This window comes from Scyliorhinus torazame, chromosome 14 (assembly GCF_047496885.1).
Source record: "Scyliorhinus torazame isolate Kashiwa2021f chromosome 14, sScyTor2.1, whole genome shotgun sequence".
In the NCBI taxonomy this organism is placed as follows: domain Eukaryota; kingdom Metazoa; phylum Chordata; class Chondrichthyes; order Carcharhiniformes; family Scyliorhinidae; genus Scyliorhinus; species Scyliorhinus torazame.
Window position 1 is genome coordinate 185,206,870 of NC_092720.1, and position 24,065 is coordinate 185,230,934.

Genomic DNA, 24,065 nt, shown 5'->3' on the forward strand with positions numbered 1-24,065 from the left:
AAGGAGGCTGGAGAGGAAATTGCTGAGGCCTTGACAGAAATCTTTGGATCCTCGCTGTCTTCAGGGGATGTCCCGGAGGACTGGAGAATAGCCAATGTTGTTCCTCTGTTTAAGAAGGGTGGCAGGGATAATCCCGGGAACTACAGGCCGGTGAGCCTTACTTCAGTGGTAGGGAAATTACTGGAGAGAATTCTTCGAGACAGGATCTACTCCCATTTGGAAGCAAATGGACGTATTAGTGAGAGGCAGCACGGTTTTGTGAAGGGGAGGTCGTGTCTCACTAACTTGATCGAGTTTTTCGAGGAGGTCACTAAGATGATTGATGCAGGTAGGGCAGTAGATGTTGTCTATATGGACTTCAGTAAGGCCTTTGACAAGGTCCCTCATGGTAGACTAGTACAAAAGGTGAAGTCACACGGGATCAGGGGTGAACTGGCAAGGTGGATACAGAACTGGCTAGGCCATAGAAGGCAGAGGGTAGCAATGGAGGGATGCTTTTCTAATTGGAGGGCTGTGACCAGTGGTGTTCCACAGGGATCAGTGCTGGGACCTTTGCTCTTTGTAGTATATATAAATGATTTGGAGGAAAATGTAACTGGTCTGATTAGTAAGTTTGCAGACGACACAAAGGTTGGTGGAATTGCGGATAGCGATGAGGACTGTCTGAGGATACAGCAGGATTTAGATTGTCTGGAGACTTGGGCGGAGAGATGGCAGATGGAGTTTAACCTGGACAAATGTGAGGTAATGCATTTTGGAAGGGCTAATGCAGGTAGGGAATATACAGTGAATGGTAGAACCCTCAAGAGTATTGAAAGTCAAAGAGATCTAGGAGTACAGGTCCACAGATCACTGAAAGGGGCTACACAGGTGGAGAAGGTAGTCAAGAAGGCATACGGCATGCTTGCCTTCATTGGCCGGGGCATTGAGTATAAGAATTGGCAAGTCATGTTGCAGCTGTATAGAACCTTAGTTAGGCCACACTTGGAGTATAGTGTTCAATTCTGGTCGCCACACTACCAGAAGGATGTGGAGGCTTTAGAGAGGGTGCAGAAGAGATTTACCAGAATGTTGCCTGGTATGGATGGCATAAGCTATGAGGAGCGATTGAATAAACTCGGTTTGTTCTCACTGGAACGAAGGAGGTTGAGGGGCGACCTGATAGAGGTATACAAAATTATGAGGGGCATAGACAGAGTGGATAGTCAGAGGCTTTTCCCCAGGGTAGAGGGGTCAATTACTAGGGGGCATAGGTTTAAGGTGAGAGTGGCAAAGTTTAGAGTAGATGTACGAGGCAAGTTTTTTACGCAGAGGGTAGTGGGTGCCTGGAACTCACTACCGGAGGAGGTAGTGGAGGCAGGGACGATAGGGACATTTAAGGGGCATCTTGACAAATATATGAATAGGATGGGAATAGAAGGATACGGACCCAGGAAGTGTAGAAGATTGTAGTTTAGTCGGGCAGTATGGTCGGCACGGGCTTGGAGGGCCGAAGGGCCTGTTCCTGTGCTGTACATTTCTTTGTTCTTTGTTCTTTGAACAGGAAAAGCGCATGGTGCTCAATCACGAATGGACAGTATGATTTATTAGGAACTAAAGGAAAGCCTCAAAGCATTTTTGCTGAAATTAGCATTTTAGCTGCAACAGCATGTACTTCGATACTCTATGCCATTTCATTTGTCCAAGATTTCTTGCATGACGGAATCTAATCTATTGCTTTCATCTTTCTTGTATCATCCCCCGACCATCCCGCCGTCCTGTGCTATGTGTATCCCACAGTTCCAGACGTGATTTTTGAATTAATCTCCTCCCATGGCATAGACTCCATTCTACCACACATGCCTTCTCCATCCATGCTACTAGCCCTCATACGCAGTCCCTCCTCCAGCCAGTATAACTTTGTTGTTGAGCTCTTCTTACCTACAGATCCACCACACACCAGTGGTGAAATTGATATCGGCAGTGCAAACAAATTTCACATTTTAATGTCAAGTCGTCCATTCTTCCAATATCGTCCTGCCCATGCTATTCTCATATTATTCTTTGAAATCTCTCTCACGACTTCTCCATACAACCTCTCAACCACCATTCTCTCTGATACCAACCTCATACTCTATACTCCTGAGACATAACTCCAATACATTTACCTCTCCGACAGCTTCCCCCCAACATCATGTCTCTCCAATGTGCCACCCATTCCCACTCTTTTCCTTTCCCTTTCTGCCTTATTCCTAGTTTCGCCCCTCCTACGCTACATATCCCATGCATGCCCCCATTTATGAAGGTCCAATATCCCAGAGGCCTCACTCCCACTTTGTTCCCCAGCCACATAAGCTCACATGGCATCCCTCTATCCATTCCCATTTCGCCTTCCGATCTGCTATGTGCCCCCTGATTCCCACTTGTCATTACCCGCTCCTTGCCTCCTGAACCCAAGTCTTCGCTCCTCCCCTGCCAATACAGTCACCGGAAAGCTGGCAGTACGAGGTGAACCTCAGACAAGAGGGGCAGAAGAGACCTTCGCTGGTTACAGGGATATTGATCGAGGTTGGAGGGGCTAGCTTTGATTCCAACCCGGTCTATTATCGAGATCACGTCGGCTGGAGACAAAACTGTTTCTGCTCTTCCCGACTCCTAACAATACGTTTGCCATTCTTCACAACCGCCAAATGCCCAACTGGATGAGAAGCAACTCATCTTGGGACTAAGCACGTTACCATCTTCTGGACTCAACAAATTTAGCCTGTGACATTTATCCTCCATCGTGACTTTTTGCCCATTTGTGTCCCGATGCAAGCCCTCCAACACCGAGTCATCTATCACCGGTCCTGATGTTTTGCTTTCACCGAGCACCCTTGTTTCCCTATTAAAACATTCTTCTCTTTTATCTCTATGTGAGTATTAGCACCTTGCGTGGTCTTTATCACGACCATTAACCCCCTTCACACTTCCTCATCTCGTTCCCTACCTTGTTCCAATGGCTCCCATCACCGACCATATACTTTCTTCACTCCGCTCCATCCCTCTTATACTGAATAAAACCCATCTTGTTCCTCCCTCTCTTTAGCTCTAAGAGTCATAAGGAATCGCAACGCTCACCCTGTTTATCTCTCCACAGACCTGCTACATTTTTTTTTAACATTTTGGGTTTTTTTAAATTAGCAATTTATACTGCATGAAGAAAGATCGGAGTGTTGCCACTTTTCCGGCAATGAATTGGTATTTAAGTACATTGATGAAAACGTTCAGCCAAGTTCTTCATGGAGAAATATCCGTTTTTTCTATGTGAATGAAAGCATCCGAGGGAGGAAACCTTGAATAAAACTATATATGCCTTGGTCTGTCAGGTGATCGCTGGAGATGGAACCCCTGGAAGAGAAATCAGTGAAGCAAAGAAGACTGTGCGGATCTACAATTCCAACAGCAAGAGTTACCTCTTTGTCAATGTGCCACATCAGATACTAGATCCAGGTAGCTCGTTTTCTGCAAAAATATATGCTGCCACTCCTGCAGGCAGTGAGAATTTCGCCTTTTATTACTATATGGTGAGTATATTAGTATATTGTAATTTGATCGAGTTCTATTTTTCCCCAAACATAAACTTTATATATATTTTAAATTATAGAATAATGAACTTGTTATTTTTTTGCATTGCTCCTTTCCTGCTTTGGAGGCGATCAGCGTATGCACGCTCACCGACACACACTATTACGGGTAAAATGGACGCACATACAATACACATACACAAATTCATACAAATGGCCTCAATGCATGCACACGCATATCTGCACACGTAAATATTCAGGTCATCTTGCAGTGTACCCACTTTGTGACAATGGATATTCTAATCTCGGATTTCCTGTCCCCTCAACAGATTGTAAGCAAAGGCAAAGTGCTGGACATGGGAAAGATTGCAAAAAGCGAATTCACAGTCCTCCCGATCACAATGAGCACCGCTATGGTTCCAGCGTTCCGGCTAGTCGTCTACTATAACACACATGTCGGAGGAAGCATAGAAATGGTGGCAAATTCGGCGTGGATTGATGTTAAGGATGTCTGTGAAGGAAAGGTATGGATCTGATAGATAATGTGACATTGTCTTTAAATATGTCATGTCTGCATATAACTCGAGGTGTGCAGACGGACAAGATAGAGAACAGAATGTCTCGGACTTTTAATGATCTGGGATATCAAGGCTCAACATCATATGGCCAGGTTTGTCCTGCTTGGGCGCAGCGTAGAAAGAAACTTTACTGTATTTCGAGAATAGCTGAGCAGACCTGAAATAAAACAATGAGTTCACCCTGCAAAGCTGTGATCGCTATACCAAAGTTAAGAACTAGCTCGGGGTGTGGTTTGCTGAGGCGGAGTGCGGGGGTGGGGGAAGGAGTTTGGTGTTGTCTTCGGGAACCTGTTCAATTAAGCAACCTCCTTTACAAACGAATCCACGAAACCATAGAAAAACCACAGCACAGGAGGAGAGCATTCGGCCCACCTTGTCGAGATCAGCTGGAGGACATCCATGTACCCTATCTAGTCCCACCTCCCTGCACCCGGTCCATTGTCTTTCAGCTTACAGGACTTGCGATGCAGATCCAAGAACCTTTCGAAGAGTTTAGGTCTCTGCCTCCACCACCACCTCGGTCAGCGAATTCCAGACACCCACTACCTTCTTCATCAAAAACGTTATTCTGTTGTCACCTGTATAAAGTCTGCTACGTATCTTGAATCTATGACCCTGGTTCTAGAATTCTCCGCCAAGGAAAATACTTTTATTCTGCCAATCTATCGCTTCCGCTCATAAGTTCGTACACGTCAATCAGGTCACCCCCTCAGCCTTCTTTGTTCCAAGGACAATAATCTCAACCTATCCAACCTCTCTTCGTAGCTACGCTGTTCTAGCTCTGACAACGTCCTTGTAAACCTCTTCCGCACTCTCTTCAGAACAATTTTGTCTTCCTTGTAATGTGGTAACCAGAAATGCACACAATTTCAAGTTTTGCCTTATCAATGCAGTGAATGTTGTGTACAAGCATCTTAGCAAGGCATCTGGCAAGGTCCCACATGGCGATTGGTCAAAAACGTAAGTGCCCATGGAATACAGGGTAATGTGGCAAACTGGATAAAAGGTTGGCTCGGTGACAGGAAAAAAAGGGTAATGTCGATGGATTCCCTTGGGAATGGAAAATTGTTTCACAACTCGTCGGTGTTGGGCCCCTTACTGTTTGTGTTATACATTAACAATCTGGACGTGAACGTGGCATGATTGGGAAATTTGCAGATGACACAAAGATTGGTCGTGTAGTGGAAATTGTAAAGGATAACTATAATCTCTCAAATCATATAGATGGGTTGCTGGGGTAAACGCTATATTGGCAGATAGATTTTAACATAGAGAAGTGTGTGGTCACGCATTCAGAGATTTAAAACAGTTTTAGAGAGGACACAAAAACACAGGTCCCTAAAGGCAGCAGTTCAAGTAGACAAGATTGTAAAAAAGACATAATAAATACTGTCCTTCATTGACAGAGGTTTAGAATATAAATGTAAGGATATAATGTGGGACCTTGTCAAACGCTGTACTAAAATGCATGTGCACAACACCCACTGCACTGCCCCCATTAGACCTTCTTTTCACTTCATCAAAGAATTAAATCAAATTTTTGAGGCAAGCCATTCCTTTAACAAATCCGTGCTGACCATCTCTGACTAGTCCATGCCTTTCTATCTCTCAGGGTTGGTTCTAATGAGTATGCCCACCACCGACGTAAGACTAACGAGCCTATACTTGTTTGGAATTCCCTTCGTTCCTTTTTTAAAAAATTGATTTCATATCTACCGCAAGTGCTAAATAGGTAACAAAATAAACAGGGATTGGATGCCTCCCTGGCATCCTAATCGCATGAGGGTGTTTTGCTTGGCTAATAGATCACTTGTTTCCTGGGAGAAGCAAGGTGTTACGATAGGATTTTGTGCAAGTCTCCCATTCAAGGAAATTTATCATCAGTGTTCAAAGTACTCGGGGAATCACATCCATTTGTTTCGCCCGGGACAACTCTTGATTATTTTCGGGCTGTCCCTTGATGTGGGTGGATACTGTTCTTAATGTTTAGACAGAACCGTTAAGAAGTTGGGCATTGCCAGTCAGTGAGCGATCAGAGTATAATGTGCTCCAGAAAATTGTTCAGCACACCAATTGAGAATCTGATGGTACATTGTTCTTTTCTCCAGATTACAATAAAAAAGATGCACAAGGAATATGTCCCAGGACACAAAGCTGACATATTTATTACAATTGAAGACAGTGGAAATCTGTCTCTTGCCATCGTCGATACAGCAATCTATATTCTCAACAACAAGAATAAACTTACACCCAGCAAGGTAAGTGATTCCCAATCCACACTTTGGCAAGGATGAAAGTGTTGTTTCGCAACACACTGCAGTTTCGGGACAGCATCTCAAACACTGATCATATGAACGTGAAATGCCGTACACTGAGCTAAGTGAACATTGTGTTATTTCTGGGTGCGTACAAACATTATATTTTTCCAAGTGGTGCTTCACTCTTTTGACTGCCATCGTGTTAGTTAGTAGGCAGGCTATATTGTAAAATGGGAACCCAGAAACTGGGTTTGTCAAGGCTACTTAACTATGTTCCCTGGTGGATAACATATGCGATTCAGATTCCAGGGGTGGTCCACAGAGCTCCAGACCCACTACTGGCTGTGGCACAGCTTCATAGATCCTGATTGCTAAGCCATTGGAGATGCAAAATATCATTTTATACCTGCAATTTTGACCACTGATATTAAATAATGGGACGCATATTGAGTTACCTGGATGAGGTGTCATAACGTTGTTGACAGTTAACTCGTAACCCACAGACAGTGAACTCGTAACCCACAGGCAATGCTTGGTGACACTGCTACAAATCCCACCAGGGCAGATGATGAAATTAAAATTAAATGACGCCGTCGTTTATTGTTGTAAAAACCCGTAGGACTCAATAATGTCGTTTAGAAAAATAAATCTGCCGTACTCATTTGTCTGGCCTGGTCTACATGTTGCTCCACGTCCTCGGTAATAGTATTGAGCGTGAAATGCCCTCTAAAGTCGCCTAGCAAGTCATCCTGTTGAATGTCAATTAGGAATGGACAATAAGTGCCTAACTAGTGTATCATCTACCATCATGGTAGCCTATCGATATGATAATAATATGGTTACTTGCTAATCAATGCGTCCGAAACAGAACCAGCCATGAGGCGTTGGCAAGCTTTTGCTTGACGTGAGTGTACACGTTCACATTCGAACTTTCCCTCTGAGCAGGTCTTTGAAGAAATGAATGCCTATGACCTCGGATGCACATTCGGAGGTGGTGCTGATAGCGTACGTGTTTTCATGGATGCTGGACTGACATTTATTTCCAACGTTGCTCAGTCAACCATTCGGAATGGTAAGCCAACAGTCTAAAAGAGTACAGGTCTGGATGTGGATGAAACTGAAGGCAGCACGTTGACATAGGGAGGAATTATAGTAAACAGCAACCATCTGTAGACCCGGATTGGTCCAAATTTATACAACGAAGATTAAAGGAAGCTCCATCACGATGACATATTGCTGAGAGGTTCTGCATGGAATGTCAGATCGACAAACAATTGTAGATGGGAGGACAGCTTTATCAGGTTTTAGCAGAACGCTTAAGTCCTGGTTTTACAAGTTAAGCATGGAAGAGCAATGTAAAGTTACCCCAAATGCAGCTCAATCACGACAGTAGTGCACAGAGAGTAAGGAATCTCAGATTCCTCCCTTTAGGGAAGAGAAGGTTCAGAGATTATGAATTAGGGCACACTCCCAATCCTAAAAAGAATACCGCACAATCATTAAGTCAACATTGGCTATTATGGTATTGACCATCCAATGGTGGGTTTGGTTCGTGATATTTCCCCAAATGGGGCTGGTTTCCCAGCTACTCTTTCCCGAAGCCTCGTGACTTTGAAAACATGTTTCAAACCATCTTTTAACCTTTCCTCTCCGAGGAAAGTAACCCCAGCTTATCCCTTCTGTCTCCCCAATTTAAGTGAATGCAGGATTTCCGGTCCCGCCCACGTGTCGCGCGAATTGTCGGTGGCCGGGCGGACGGAAAATCAGATGGGCCACTGAAAGATTCATTGAGGGATGGGAGCATCCGGGCTCGGCAGGCGGGAAAGGATGATTCCCACCCTTAGAATCGATAGTCAGTAACTGTCAACAATGGCAAGAGATAATTTGTCATGTAAACAAAGGATGCAGGTTTAAGAGATTTGGTGGAAGGTGCAGGTGGCGCGAGGCAACGGGAGGAGATTAATCATATGTTCCGGCTTCACCGGTTATTGTGAGTTTGTAATGCATTACCTAAATGGCAGTAAAACAGATTTTATTAAACGTTCAAAAAGGAAATGTATATATTCGTGAATGGAATTTTAAAAGGCTACGGGAAAACAGAAAGGGGGTAACAATCGGATAGTCCTTTTAAAGAGTCTCTTTTTTAAAACCCCTTTGTGTGATGGGGGCATCACTCGCGATGCCAGGATTTGATGTCCAACCCCGAATTGCCCGTGAGTTCAATGGCTTGCCCGGCCTTTGCAGGGAGCAGTGTTTGCAGTCCAGCACATTGCTATGCGTTTGGAATCATATATAGGCCAATCCATGTTAAGGACTGCAAATCCCTTTCCCGGAAGGACAGTCAAATGGACGAAATAGCCTCCATCTGTCTCTGAAAGGTGTTCAATTCTATAAAGCATCATAGGCCAGGCGATAGCATTTTATCAATTATTTTTTTGAACCAATTGTTCAAAATAAAGACACGTGGTCCAGTAATAAGTTACTGTCACTACAAAGAAGAGGATATGACATGGTGTATGCAATTGTACCGGAATTCCATACGGTCTGCAGTTTCATGTTTGGTTCCCCGATTCAGCTCTCAAGCATCGAGTGGACAAGCTAATCCTACTTTGCCAAGTCCAGCCATCCCAATAAATAGCGGTGCTCAATGCCAGGAATAAATTACAGCTCTGAGAGGGTAGCTGAATTTGCACAGGACTGCGAAGGCGGGAAATTAAGCATGGGATCTGTTTTTTCATGTGTTCTCGTCCAGGAGCAATGTCTCCATGCAGGATTGTGAATTACGCTTTGCATATTTAAAGTCAATACTTTTTTCTTTTAATTCTTCCTCAAAGCCAATGCGCCTGGTGAAACGGTTAAGTTCTGGTCCATCTCATTGCTTTCTCCAATAAACTATTCAAATTCAGTCCAGCCCATTGCCCCCAGATAAGGGAGATCCACGCTGACTGGAGCAGCCATTAGGTAACCTCCTACCCAATCAGCCGCTTGATCTTAGCCAAAAGATTCTCTCAACTAGTGTTTGGTCCTGTCGAAGCCGCCCATTTCCCATTGGCGATATGAAGTCCTCAAGGCAAGAGGATTCGCCCACACCACATTTAGCTGAATTCAACTCAGGAAGGCAGCAGAGAACCTTTGAGACTATTATGCATGTTATTCGAATCGATAATGTGCTATCAAAGGTTAAAAAAAGTACACACCTCTGATCACAATAAGATCACAAGCCAAATAAACCTCTCGAACACTATCAGTGTTAACTAATATTGAATCCATTTACAGAATGAGCAACAAAAAAAAAATCAGTATTGAGACGTAACATCAACGAGGGTCTGTTAGTGGTTAGAAACGGGGCTGATTCCGGATATTATTGAAATCAACTAACATTTTATCCTTACAGGATATTCCTGCAAGGCAGATGATAGAAGAACGAAAAGGTCACTGGATCTTCAAGGGCTGCTCATGAGAGAATGTAAGAAAGAATTCGATATCCAACACATTTAACATCAATGCACAAATCGGTTTAGAAAAGCTCACCCTTGTCTTAGATTGTCAAATTACACGGTGTAATCAGGATACATTTTTTGAGTTTAAACATTCAAATTGCCCATTTCAACGTAAGGAAGAAAAAGTCTCACGCCTCCTGTGAATGAAATGCAAAATATGACATTTCATTTCGTGTAGCATTGCACGCGATCTCTCGGCTGCTCACACCGGCGGAATCATCCAGTCTCGCCGACGGCGCGGTACGGCCGCAGGTTTCTCGGCGGCCTGGGGAAGGGGGTTCAATCGGAATTCCAGTGACATCGGCGGGAACAGAGGATCAACCTGCCGCCACCGAGAAACACACCACCGCCGAGAGGCCTCAGAATCTCACCATATAATTATTTCATTGCAGTTGTGTCAATTAGCAGGAGGCAGAGATTTTGGGGGCAGGAGATTTAGATGGGATTTTGGAGAAAACAAAATATTTTCAGCGAGAGGATGGTCGATATCTGGAACTCATCTGGCAGTGGAGGCGGGAACACTCAAACATTAAGAAATATTTATTTAAGTACCTGAAACATCATAGCACACAAGGCTATGGACTGAGTGCTGGGAAATGGGATTCAATGTCAGTGCAGACACTATGGGCCTCTTTCTGTGCTGTCAAGCTCTATAATTCGATGACTGATACAATTGGCATGCGGTGTAAATCTAGTGTTCTGCCAGTTTACTGATGGTCAAGTTGGTTTTAGACTGTCTGTGGCCCCATCTTGAAATTCCGCAATGGGCTCGGCCTTCACACCCTGGGCGGTGAGAAAACGATGCCGTGTCAGAACATAAATTAATTCAGCTTGGATCATAGCTCACCTGCATCTTAACTCCACCTAACCGTATTAGTTCCGTCACCCGTAATACCTGTCCAAACAAAACATTCTTACACTCTTAGTTTGGGTAGTTTGAATTGGCTCCCGTCCTTAATGACATTGTGCAGAGATGTCCACGCGTCTATGTGTGAGGAAATGCTGTGACCGTACATTTAGGCTGATCCAGGCTCAAACGCTTTTGTTCTGCAAACCAGCAGTGATAATATTAGTCCCTGTTGAAGCAAAACGATCAACCTCTACAATCGGAAATTCGCGTGGAAAATTATTACTTTTCCCATAGTGGAACATCTGCGCATTGTGCGCCACTGTCCACCTTCCTTCCCCGTTGATTTTCCAACGAAATATGGGTGTAAACCTTTCCCTCCGTCCGTCAGAAACAGGAGGCCTGCTGTCCATCCTATCATCGATTCTGTGCATTGGCGGCCATGGAATAGAGCATTGGTCAAGATGTGCGATGAACACTTGATCTGTTACCCACACGAGCTGGATTCAAATTCAGTTCAATTTCCATGCATGTTGAAGGAATTGTCTCGAAGGTTACTGTCGCTGCAGCACCTTCTTTCAATCTGGTGTTTCGGGGGATTGGGTTAATCCAATTTTGGTCTTCCACTTTGAAATAGTGAATTCCAGCTTCGTGCTTCAAACAAGCTCTTCCAAACTGAAGGCATGATGGAATTGAACCTCGACTCCTCAGCAACCGATGTGGCTCAGGGTGGTGGTGGTGCGGGGGGAACGGGGTAGTCCTCAGGGGTGAGAATTAACCCTGATTCCCAAATTATGCAACTCATATACTGTTGTTTGCATGAAAGTGGTCTAAAAATATGCTTCGTTTTAATTGCAATCTAATACCGGGGCGCAGTGACATCGTGATAACGCGGTGATATTACTGGATTAGTAATCCAGACGCCCAGGCTAATGCTTTGCGGGACAAAACCCACTGTGGCAGCTGGAGGAACTTGAATTCATTTAGTAGATCGGGAATATAAAGCTAATGTCAGGAACTATAACCAGTTGGTGTAAGAACGTATTTTGTTCACCAAGGGAAGGAAATCCACCGCCTTCACCCGGTCCAGCCTGCACGTGACTCCAGGCACCCAGTGATGTGATTAACTCGTAACGTCCATCTCTGAAATGGCATGAGAGACCTTTCGTTTCGTGAGCAATTCTGGACAGGCAATAAATGCTGGTCGTGACAATATCCCATGCAAGATATTTTTTAAGTATTCCCTGAAAGCTTAAAGCACAGGACATGCTGTTGAAGAAAACATAATTGATGACTCATTTGGCGTTCTTTATGTTGCAGCAAGTCAGTACACCAACAGCAGTCTACAGAGATGCTGCATCGATGGTATGATTGCAATTCCAATGAAGCGTACCTGCAATGATCGGGCAAAGAGAGTCAAAGACAAGGAATGCAGAAAAGTCTTTCTCAATTGCTGCGAGTTTGCTGTGCGATTGAGATCTATGCAGGCGCTGAAGGTCGACGATTTGGGAAGAAGTAAGTGATTTTTGACCGGGGTCAAGGCGCAGAACCCGCTCCTAATTCGATTGGTGAACTGGTAACGCTACACCACTTTGAAACAGAAATACCAACGAAATAAATCAGCTACAACTCAAAAGTCTCGATTTTGACACAAAAACATAGAAAATAGGAGCAGTCGGCTGTTAGGCCCTGCGCACATGCTCCGAATTAAATATGATCATGGCTGAGCCTCTATCTCAGTACTTAATCCTAAACTCTCCCAATGCCCTTTGGCACTTAGAGTCTAGAAATCTATTTCCTTTCAGTATATTCATTGATTTGGTCTTCAAAGCCTTTTGTGTAGAGAATTCCATAGGTTCAGCACCACCTGGCAGAATCACCGCCATCGGAGTGAAGACGGCTCTCCCCATCTAAATCCAAAATGACCGACCCCGTATTGTGAAACTGTGACCCCTAATTTTGACCTCCCACACACCCCAGAGAAAACAACATTGTTCCATCTCGTCTGTCCAACCCTGCGACAGGTTTAGACGTTTCAATGATGTTCACTGGAATTTAGAAACATGAGGGAATATAATGGAATCATAGAATCATAGAATTTGCAGTGCAGAAGGAGGCCATTCGGCCCATCGAGTGCACCGGCCCTTGGAAAGAGCATCCTACCTAAGTCCACTCCCCCATCCTATCATGTAACCCAGCAACCAACTCGCCTTTTTGGACAAGAAGGGCAATTTAGCATGGCCAATCCACCTAACCTGCACATCTCTGGCCTTGTGGGAGGAAACCGGTGCACCCGGAGAAAACCCATGCAGACACGGAGAGAATGTACAGACTCCGTACAGACAGTGACTCAAGCCACAATCGAACCTGGGACTGTAGAGTTGTGAAGCAACAGTGCTAACCACTGTGCTACCGTGCCGCCCTATCTAAGCCTATTCGACCCAATATGTCCTCATATGACAATCCTACCATCCAGGAATCAGCCTAATGACAGTTCCCTGCGTTCCCGCTGTGGTAAGTATATATTTTGTCAGATAGGGAGATCAAAAAACTGCACACAATGCTCTTGATGTGGCCTCACAAAAGACCTGTACAGCTGCTAAGATATTTTTGCTCCTGTACTCAAGCCCTCTTGCAATGAAGGTCAACATATCACTTGCCGGCCTAACTACTAGCTGGACTTGGATTTTGTCATAAGAATCTTTGTCTACTGGTAATGGCCGAGAGAGTGGGCGGGGGGTTAGGGGTCACACCACTACCACAGTGTCATTAGTTTAATAAACGCCCTGAAAATAGAGCGGAAACATGGGGAGGGGATGGAATCAACTTGTCAATTATACATAATCGATAGTATCGAATTGGCCGCTCATTAGACTTTCACCTTAAATTCAGTGACATTAGCTTTCATGGCACAGCCACCATAGACTGGCTTTGCTGTTCGTTGTCTGTAGTCATAATAGCAGGCGGGTCGATTCGGATGTGGCAGGCAATGCACCCGTTCGATATAACCAGCCAACATAAGTATGTGACCAATTTAATTATATTCACACATTCCTAATTCTGTGTTTATTCTTCCAAAAATGAGATAATTAGCTAAATTAGCGTCTTTATTATTTCTTTAGCTATTTGTCTAGGAAAGTCAATGCAAGGTAGGACTGTCATGGTGAATGGTAAGATCTTAGGGACTATCATGGGACAGATGGGCATTGGAGTTCAGAGTTGACATTCTGGCCTTCATCACTCAGGGCATTGAGTATAGAAGTTAGGTGTTATGTCGCAGTTTTACATGACGTTGGTGAGGCTGCACCTGGAGTATTGTGCTCAGTTTTGGTCGCCTTGCTATCGGAAAGGTGTTATTGAACTGGAGAGAATGCAGAAGAGATTTGCAAGGATGTTGCCAGGACTCAAGAAACGGGGGTATCGGGCGAAATTCAACAGGCTAGGGCTTTTTTCTCTGGAGAGTAAGAGACTGAGGGGTGACCCTATTGAAGTGGAAAAGAGCACGAGAAGCATGGTAGGTTGAATGCACATAGTCTTTTTCCGAGGTTTGGGAAGTCGAGAACTGGAGGGCATAGGTTTAAGCTAAAAGAGTCAATTTATCTCGTGCCGTTCAGCAAAGCGAACCTATTTAACCAATGCCCTTCAGCAAACGGAATCTGTTTAAACAGCACCCTACCGAAAATCTGAACAATGGCCAAAGGAAAATATATTTTATTTAAAGTGTTTCATACGGTCTTTTTGAACAGTCCTAATGTAAACAGAATCACTTTGAACTACAGTGCGTTACAGTAAAGCGAGTGCATTTAAACAGTGCCCTACTGCAAGCAGAGTTTATTTAAACATTTGCCTATAGTAAATAGGTGTAATTAAACAGTGCCCTACAGTAAACAATGTTTATCTAAACCGTACACTGCTGTAAACAGTTTATGTAGACAGTGCCATACAGTAAGCAGTGTTTATGTAAATGGGGCACTACTGTAAACAGAGTCTATGTAAGCAGTGCCCTCCAGTAAACAGTGTTTGTCTAAACCGTGTATTGCTGTAAATAGTCTATGGAAACAGTTTTCAGCGAGGCTGACATCATAATTTGCTACTTTTTGCTAGATGCTCATTTTCTAACCACAGTGATTTTCCCATCGAATTTATCATTTTGATCCATTTGCCATTCCTTTTCAGAGATGCTGATGTCATAATTCGCCACTTTGTGCCAGATGATTATTTTGCAGCCAAAGAGATGTTCTCATTAAGTTAAAAGGTGCCCTCCAGTAAACAGTCGAGTTGAACAGTGTCTAACAATAAACAACCAATTTAAATCGTGCATTTGAAGAGAACATATTCTATTTGAACTGTGTGCGAGAGCAGCGCCCTATAATAGTTTATTTAAACAGTGCCCTCCAGTGAAGAGAGTGTACTTAAACAGTACCCTACAGTAAACAGAGCTAACTTATCCAGTGATGTTCAGCAAACGGAATATATTTAACAGTGCCCTACCAAAGTCTAAACAATGACCAGAGGAACACAAATTCTATTTAAAATATCTCATGCAGTCTATTTAAACAGAGTCCTAATGTGAACGGAATCACTTTGAACAGTGCGCTACAGTACCCTACGGTAAATCGAGTGACCTGCTGCAAGCAGAGTTAATTTAAATATTTACCTGAAGCAAATAGATGTAATTAAACAGTGCCCTCCAGTAATTTGACTTGAAAGAATGATAAGGTGGTTAAGAAGACATGAGATCCTTGCCTTTATTGGCCGAGTCATCGAAGAGAAGAGGTTATAATGCAGCTGTATAAAATGTTCGCTGGACCACAGCTAGAGTACTGAATGCAGTTCTGGTCGCCACACTCGAGGAAGGATGTGATTGCTGAGGATGTAAACAGTGACGCACAGGAAACTCAATCTACTGAAACGATGCAGTAAACAGGGTCGTTTTAAACAGATCTCTGCAGTCTTAACAGATCCTAACAGTGCTCTATGGTAAATGGAATAGATTCAAACAGTGCTCCACAGTAAAAATAAAGTACAATTAAACAGTGCCCTCCAGTCGACAGTTCCTATTTAAACATTTTAGCGCATAAACCAATCTTTGTACACAGTGTCGAGGGAATTTACCAGGATGTTACCTGGGATGGAAAATTAAAGTTATGAAGAGAGATTGGGTAGGTTTTTTTTGTTCGCTGGAGCACAAAAGACTGATTGACGATTCGATCGAGGTGCACAAGATTATATGGGCCATGGACAGGGTGGATAGGGAGCAGCTGTTCTCCTTTGATGAAGGGACAGTTACGAGGGTACAGAATATCATGGTCAGGGCAGGAAGTATGGGGATTTGAGTAAAACCTTTTCAAGCAGAGGGTGGTGACGTTCTGGAACGCACTGCCTGCACGGGTGGTAGCGAGAGAACCCTCAGATTTCAGAAGCATTTCGTTGGGCATTTGTAAGGCCATGGCATATCAGATAATGAAACAAATGCTGTAAATGAGATTCGAACAGATAGATGCTTAATGGCTGATAGGATGGGCCGAAGAGCTTCACTCCGTGTTGCAGAAGTATGAGTTTCACAATGCTTAATAATATCGTAATCCCCGTTGAATAATCTGGCTGGCTCATAAAAGCTAGTCACGAAAAAATGAAACGGTTGCAGTTAGACAGAAAATGTCTTTCAGAACAGGTGAGGCCGTTATAACCTCCAGCAAACATTGAGAGTCATTGACTTCAGCGGACCCCAGGAAAATACGATTTCTCGTGTCGTCTGCCCTGTCCATGTTGAGTGGCGCGCCCATTTCTGTGAACAATGTACAGGATTCTAAATCATGGCACTGAACCTTCCTTTCTTCTTTAGCGGCGGGAGGGTTGGAACGACAAATCCTTGATGATACCAATGTCCAAGTTCGCAGTCTCTTTCCACAAAGCTGGCACTGGAGAACGTATGCTGGCTTAGATGCACGTGAGCACAAGTAAGTGACAACTCATATTCAAGTGTGTGTGTGTGCAGGGCGGGGGAGGGGGGGGGGGCGTCACTGTGATTGATCTTGTTTGGCTCCATTTAGGGACTCGTGTGATTTTTCTTTCAACTGAATTATACCAGTTTGTGTAAACGTTTTCCCACGTTAAACAATGGGTAAATCCTATTTATCCCTCGGGGAAACCCATATTGTAACTTGGATCTCCATTTGTTTAAGTCACTGTAAGCTTCTAATTATATCAATGATCCCATTTTGGTGTCAAGTATCTCAAAGCAATTCTCTGGGAAGCATGGTGCACAACGATTTTTAAAAAGGCAGTAGATATATTCTATGTTCACTAATATTAGCATTTCAAGTTGCCTGTTGGAATGCACATATTTCGGTATGAACGACCTCTCACACATCTCAGCCCGCATGCTCCTCACTCCCTCAGTCCACATCACCCTCACCCCCACAGCCCCCTCACCCCTCAGCCCACCTCACCCTCCTTAACCCACACCCTTCACACCTCACCCGCCTCAACCCCCTCAGCCCACACACCCCTCAGCACTCACATCCCTCACCCCGTTCAACCCTGCCTCTCCCACCCACCGCTCCGGCCCGCTGTCTACTCATACATGTTGTGTAGTGTCTAACAGGACCTGCCAGAGATCCGGCGGGTCCATCCAGACATCCTCCCTCCCCCAGCCCCGAGCCAGTGACAGAGCAGGTGCCCGTCAGACAATCAAGCAACCCGAACACCAGCCACCTGCCCGAGCCTCAGAGTGCAGATGCAGTCAGAGACCCAGGGAAAAGAGGGCTTCTGAACTGGCAGCGTCAGGTGACGGGGGAGCTTCAGGAGATGGCTCAGCTCGCATCCCCGACCAATGGAGTAGCCCGGGGCCACCGGTGAGCCCGAGGGAGGAGGCGGTGATGGGGCCCATGCCAGTGACTCCTGCATGGGAGGTGGCGGAACACACAGCACCTCGGACTCCACTCCTCCTGTCCCTGGTGCGTCTGGTGGGCAGCTTGTAGAACAGGGAGGCAGCACACCACCTGGGATGCCCCAGCAGCGGCCGGGCACATCCAGGCTGGGTCACCCCAGGAGATGCGCGCCAACGGACCCTTGTCGCAGGGCAGGAGTCACAGCAGGACAGCTCCAACCTTGCTGTACCATCTAGGGAACCACCGAGGGCCTGTAAGGTCAGAAAGTTAGACACCAGTTAAGTTGGCATGGGTGCAGAGAATATTTAATTTGTAGGGGCTAGGGCACAGACTGTGTATCCTTCCGCACAATAAACACCTGTTAACACCGTGAAACCTTGCCTCGGTGCTCTGTCTGATGGGTGTGGGAGGGCTGCTCCGGGCTGGCCAGGGTGGGGGAGCAAGGGACCAGTGCAGGTCCTGTGGGAGGACTGTGCTCCCTACCCTCTCTCCCCACCTCCCCACTCGTGCCCCGACCGCCCCCAGCACAGCCACACCAGGGATTCGACGGGACCGTGAGATGGACTGCAGGGTTCACCCAGGTGGAGGGTGCTACTGTGGGCATGTGTCAGACATTGTCATAAGATGTGAAACTCCAAGGCTCATCGCAGAGCGGATTGTCATCATCCTCCATCCCATGGACCAGACCCGCTGTTGCTGCCAACCCAGGGCCCCAGCTCTTGGCGCCGCAGGTGTGCTTAAAGGAGGGGTGCACACGTCAGTGGTTTCGAAGTGTGGGAGGGGAGGGGTGTGTGGGTCAGGCATGTGGTGTTCTTGCCATTGGCCAGAAGACCCCCCTTTCCACCACCTCCCTCCTAGTTGGTGAACTTGGAGGCGTTCAGAACGCCCCGGGCGCGCTGGCCCTGGTGATGATATTGTACCACCTGTCATGCTTGCCCGGGCTCCATGTCCTGCTCACCATCCCCCTCCCCAACATCCTGCCCGTCCTCTTCATCCTCCTCCTCCAGCACATCACCCCTCTGCTGCTCGATGTTGTGGAGGATGCAGCAGGCCGCCACGATGCGGGCAACACTCTCAACATCATACTGGAGTTCCCCTCCAAAGTGGTCCAAGCACCTGAGCCGCATCATCGGGAGGCCGATGCACCTCTCGATCACACTCCTGGTCACTGTATTGGGTGTTCACGTCGGCGTGTGACCTCCGGATAGGTGTCATGAGCCACGGCTACAGTGGGACACCCCTTTCGCCAAGGAGCCCAACCCTCAGACGAGGAAGGGCCCCTTGAACATGTCAAGACTGACCGAGTGTGTAAGGATGAAGGCATCATGCACACTGGTGTGTCGGGCGCAGAGTTATACGATGCACAGCTGATAGTCGCAGACCAGTTGCATGTTCGTTGAGTCTGCATCCCGTCTATCACCCCCAGGACCCGGGGCATCCCAGCGATGGCAGCAAACCCCACTGCCCGGGCATCCTGCAGGGCTCGCTCCACGTGGAAATGGATATAATGATCAGCCTCCGTGATGGCGCAGATGCACCTGTGCACTGAGGTCTGTGAGATTGCGGACAGGTCCCCACTCGGTGACTGGAAGGACCCCGTTGTGTAGAAGTTCAGGGCGACCGTCATCTTGATGATGACTGGGAACAGGTGTCCTCACCATACCCCTGCAGTGCCAGGTGTGCCATCATCTGGCATTGTGTCACAGTCTCTCTGTTCATCCGCAGTCCCCGTCTGCATGCCCGGTCTGGCAGATTCTCGAATGATGGGCGGCACCTCCTTGGCAACTCCTCCTCCTCGGCCATTTGGGTATCCAAACCTCCAGCCTGCGCAACCACCACCTGCCTCTCTGCAGCCCGTTCCTCTGCAGCACGTTCCTCTGCAGCTCAGTCATTTGCTGGCCACTCCACTGTTGTCCGCTCCGCTGCTGCCCGCTCCGCTGCTGCAGCTTCACCTTCCTCTCCGAGCAAGGGGCATCTTGACAAAGACATGAATAGGATGGGAATAGAGAGATACGGACCCCGGAAGGGTAGAAGATTTTAGTTAAGATGGGCAGCATGCGCGGCACAGGCGTAGAGGACCAAAGGGCCTGTTCCTGTGCTGTACTGTCCTTTTTTCTTTGTTCTTTGAGCGGCTCCTGCTCATGGAGGCGCAGGGCCATCTCACCGAGCTGCGACCATCACAACGGCGACCAGTATTGCTGGTTGAACGCCAAATGCCATTGTGTGCAGGGGTTAGAAGGCCAACATGTTAGCATGGCACATACTCCCATACCCAGCCATGTTCCCACAACCCCGCAACCATGCCCCTTCGGTATCAGGCACCGTCAGTGCCCCGGTCATAACCCCCACCCCTGCTCACAAGGTTACCATTGGCTGACACTACCCTCACTGGGGAATTCCTTTGGTGTGGCCCTGGGTGGTCCCCCGGTGCGTGGTGTGCAGGGATGGACACACCCATACTTGTCACTGTGTAGAACCAGGGACCTAGGTGGATGGTCAGTGGGTGCGCAGCAAGATGGCCACCATAAATCCGGTTGGTGCCTGAGCACCGCCCCTGTCCTGTTGGCCCGGGCACCCTGTCTGCTCGGCCTGTCCACCTACCTTCCCTAATTCTCCGCCTGCTCGAGCAGGGTCCCCACCGCAGCCAGCGTGGCCAGTGTCCAGGCCGGCAGCCACAGTTAACTGCATCCTATTTCCTACCTCCTCTCTCTCGCTTAGCAGCCACAAAGCCAGGTTCACGATTTTTGAAACCACAAGTGAACTATGCCATCGGGACCTCGGCCCATTCGAGGCAGTGAATCTCGGAGGCCCCGAAGAATCGGGTCTCAGGCCCTCCAATTATATAGAACAAAGAACAAAGAAAAGTACAGCACACGAACAGGCGCTTCGGCCCTTCAAGCCTGCGCCAACCATGCTGCCCGGCTAAACTACAATCTTCTAAACTTCCGGGGTCCGTATCCCTCTATTTCCATCCTATTCATGTATTTGTCAAGATGCCCCTTGAACGTCACTATCATCCCTGCTTCCACCACCTCCTCCGGCAGCGAGTTACAGGCAGCCACTACCCTCTGTGTACAAAACTTACCTCGTACATCTCCTCTAAACCTTGCCGCTCGCACCTTAAACCTATGCCCCTTAGTAATTGACCCCTCTACCCTGGGAAAAAGTCTCTGACTATCCACTCTGTCTATGCCCCTCATAATTTTGTAGACCTCTGTCAGGTCGCCCCTCAACCTCCTTTGTTCCAGTGGGAACAAATCAAGTGTATTTAACCTCTCCTTATAGCTAATGCCCTCCATACCAGGCAACATCCTGGCAAATCTCTTCTGCACCCTCCCTAAAGCCTTCACATCTCTCCGGTAGTGTGGTGACCAGAATTGAACATTATACTCCGTGTGGCCTAACTAAGGTCCTATACAGCTGCAACATGACTGGCCAATTGTTATACTCAATGCCCCGGCCAATGAAGGCAAGCATGCTGTATGCCTTCCTGACTACCTTCTCCACCTGTGTTGCCCTTTCAGAGTCCTGTGGACCTGTACACCAACATCTCTCTGATTGTTATTACTCTTGAGGGTTCTACGATTCTCTGTATATTCCCTACGTGTATTCGACCTTCCAAAATGCATTACCTCACATTTGACTGGATTAAACTCCATCTGCCATCTCTCCGCCCAAGTCTCCAAATGATCTAAATACTGCTCTATCCTCTGACAGTCCTCATCGCTATCCACAATTCCACCAACCTTTGTGTCGTCCGCAAACCTACTAATCAGACCGGTTACATTTTCCTCCAGATCATTTATATATGCTATGAACAGCAAAGGTCCCAGCACTGATCCCCGCAGAACACCACTAGTCACAGCCCTCCAATTGGAAAAGCATCCTTCCATTGCCACTCTCTGCCTCCGATGACCTAGCCAGTTCTGTATCCATCTTGCCAGATCACCTCTGATCCCGTGTGACTTCACCTTTTGTACCAGTCTACCTTGTCCAAGGCCTTACTGAAGTCCATATAGACAACATCCACTGCCCTACCTGCATCAATCATCTTTGTGATCTCCTCGAAAAACTCAAGTTAGTGAGACACGACCTCCCCTTCACAAAACCGTGCTGCCTCTCGCTAATACGACCACTTGCTTCCAAATGGGAGTCGAGCCTGTCTCGAAGAACATATGCCTACTACTGTAAGCCTGCATTATGCCATTTTCGGGGTGCCAGCGCCTACCCCGATTTTGGCGTCGGAAGCTTTTCTCCGCCCTTTCACGTTTCCCAATTCCAGCGCCGGCAAACGGAGAATTCCGCCCAGTGTGTCTACAATTACAGAGTCGGTTAAATAGAGAATAATTGAAATTGGTGCTTATTGCGCCAATCCAACGACAGTGAAAAGGCATTGAAAGAGGATAGTGCGATGAACGTTGTCAATTGCACCAGACTGATTAAAAAGGACGCCCTGGGATAGTTTGCAATTATCGCATTTAGATCGGTTTTAAAGACATTACCTTGACAATAGTCAGTAGTGCAGTATGATTGATATTAACCTGATTGGAAGGAGTTTCGAAACCATGCGCGGTTTTTGCAGGTGTCAACACGCTGAGCGACTTGAAAGATAAAAGGGCTTTTTTGTTTAGACAAGCCGTAGCTTGCGGGGAGGGAGGCGTCAATTTAATCAATTAAATTGTTATGTGTATTGTTATTGATTCTAGGTTTCAGGTTACCGTCCCCGATTCGATCACAACGTGGGAAGTTCAGGCGGTTGGCACGTTTCAGAGTAAAGGTGAAAAACATAGCTCGTCAGAGGCATCCTTGTGTGATGCTAACGACATCAAATTACGCTGCTGATTATAATTCGGGTGAAAGTTTGTTCAGTTGCCCTCAGCGCCGTGTGCACCAACACCCTATTTTGCCAGCCATTTGTGAATGGCAAAGGTTTGTATTAATGAAGAAGCGTGCTAACTCGTTCTTGAACGGGAAGATGAAACAGAAAATGGTGACTTAGCATACCCTCTTTTTACTCCGCCCCATACTGTCGGTACGAATCTTTTCGCTTAAGTTTGAACGCTGTCAAATCAAGTATGTGCACATTTGCGCCTCATGCGCATACTTGCGCAAGCTAGTATCGGAGGCACATCTTGAAATACTTGCCTAATTTTCTTTCGCGATGTGCGAAACAATCATTTTGAAAACTAAAATGCTGCAAACTTGGATTATAGATTCAATGCATCAAAATATTTCCTATATCAAAAATTCCGAACAGGGCTTGTGTGGGAATTTTGTAACTCTTCACAAATCGTTTCATAACCCTGATGTTATGCAATCTGTTACTAAAATACGTACGTAAATTGTTATTTTTACACGAAGGGTTCTGTGTTGCGGAGCCGATAAAGATGAAAGTTTTCAAGGCGTTTTTTTTATATTTGCGATTACCATATTCAGTCAAGAGAAATGAACAACTGGAAGTTAGAGCAATATTATACAATTACCACGAAGAAAATCTGACGGTAAGATCTGGAGTATACTGAATTGCGAGCATGAATGGTCCATTTCAACATGTAAACAGATAAGGGATGAATGAAATAATTTGTTTGCAAAACTAATTTACATTCCCTAATACCATCATTTATTTTCAGTCAAGGCACGTGTAGGAACAACAATTCCTTGTCCTGTTTCTGACCACATACATGTGCACGAAACCCGGATGTTTTCCCCCATAGATACATAGACGTTGACAGCACAGAAGGAAGCCATTTGCCCCATCGTGTTCACGCACGTCAACAAAGATCTGCAACAACAGTGCCATTTTCCAACTCTTAGTCAATAGCCTTGAATGGCAGCACGCTAAATATCTAAATAATTCTTAAATGGTACAAGAGTTGGGCGGCACGGTGATGGAGTGGTAAGCACTGTTGCCACATGGTGCCCAGGACCCCGGTTCGACCCTGGCCCCGGGTTACTCTGTGTGTGGAGTTTGCACATTCTCCCCGTGTCTGCGTGGGTTTCACCCCCACAACGCAAAGATGTGCAGCGTAGGCCATGTTAAATTGCCTCATCATTGGGGGGAAAATGGTACAAGATTTTCTGATTCAACCGCCCTTTCGGGTAGTAAGTTTCAGATTCCCATCACTCTCTGAGTGAAAATGTTTCCCTCAACTCCCCTCTTTGCCTTCCACATCTTTAATTTAAATATATACCCCTGGTGCTAATGGATAAAAAAAATGCCTTCGCATCCACCCTAGAATATGCCCTTCATAATCTTATACATCTCTATCGGGTTTCCTCTCAACCTTCGCTGCTCCAGCGAAAATAGCCCCACCCCATCCAATCTTTCCTCACAGCTCAGGCCCTCCTGCCCAGAAAGCACCCTGTTAAATCTCCACAGTCCCCTCTCCAATACATTCACGCCCTTCCTACAATATGGTGACTCGAACTGGTCTGCTGATTGCA

At 46.3% G+C, this 24,065-nt stretch overlaps 1 protein-coding gene across 2 annotated transcripts in view; it reads left to right on the plus strand.

The window, feature by feature from the left end:
• LOC140390267 (complement C4-like) overlaps positions 1 to 24,065 on the plus strand; it is a 184,481-nt gene that overhangs the window by 40,313 nt on the left and 120,103 nt on the right. For both annotated transcript variants that reach the window (XM_072475283.1, XM_072475284.1), the window contains 9 exons: positions 3,348 to 3,545; positions 3,875 to 4,069; positions 6,232 to 6,381; positions 7,327 to 7,453; positions 9,776 to 9,847; positions 12,049 to 12,243; positions 16,574 to 16,688; positions 22,328 to 22,398; positions 22,983 to 23,122. In XM_072475283.1, coding sequence (XP_072331384.1) covers positions 3,348 to 3,545; positions 3,875 to 4,069; positions 6,232 to 6,381; positions 7,327 to 7,453; positions 9,776 to 9,847; positions 12,049 to 12,243; positions 16,574 to 16,688; positions 22,328 to 22,398; positions 22,983 to 23,122 — 1,263 coding nt within the window. The remainder of the gene's footprint in view (positions 1 to 3,347; positions 3,546 to 3,874; positions 4,070 to 6,231; positions 6,382 to 7,326; positions 7,454 to 9,775; positions 9,848 to 12,048; positions 12,244 to 16,573; positions 16,689 to 22,327; positions 22,399 to 22,982; positions 23,123 to 24,065) is intronic.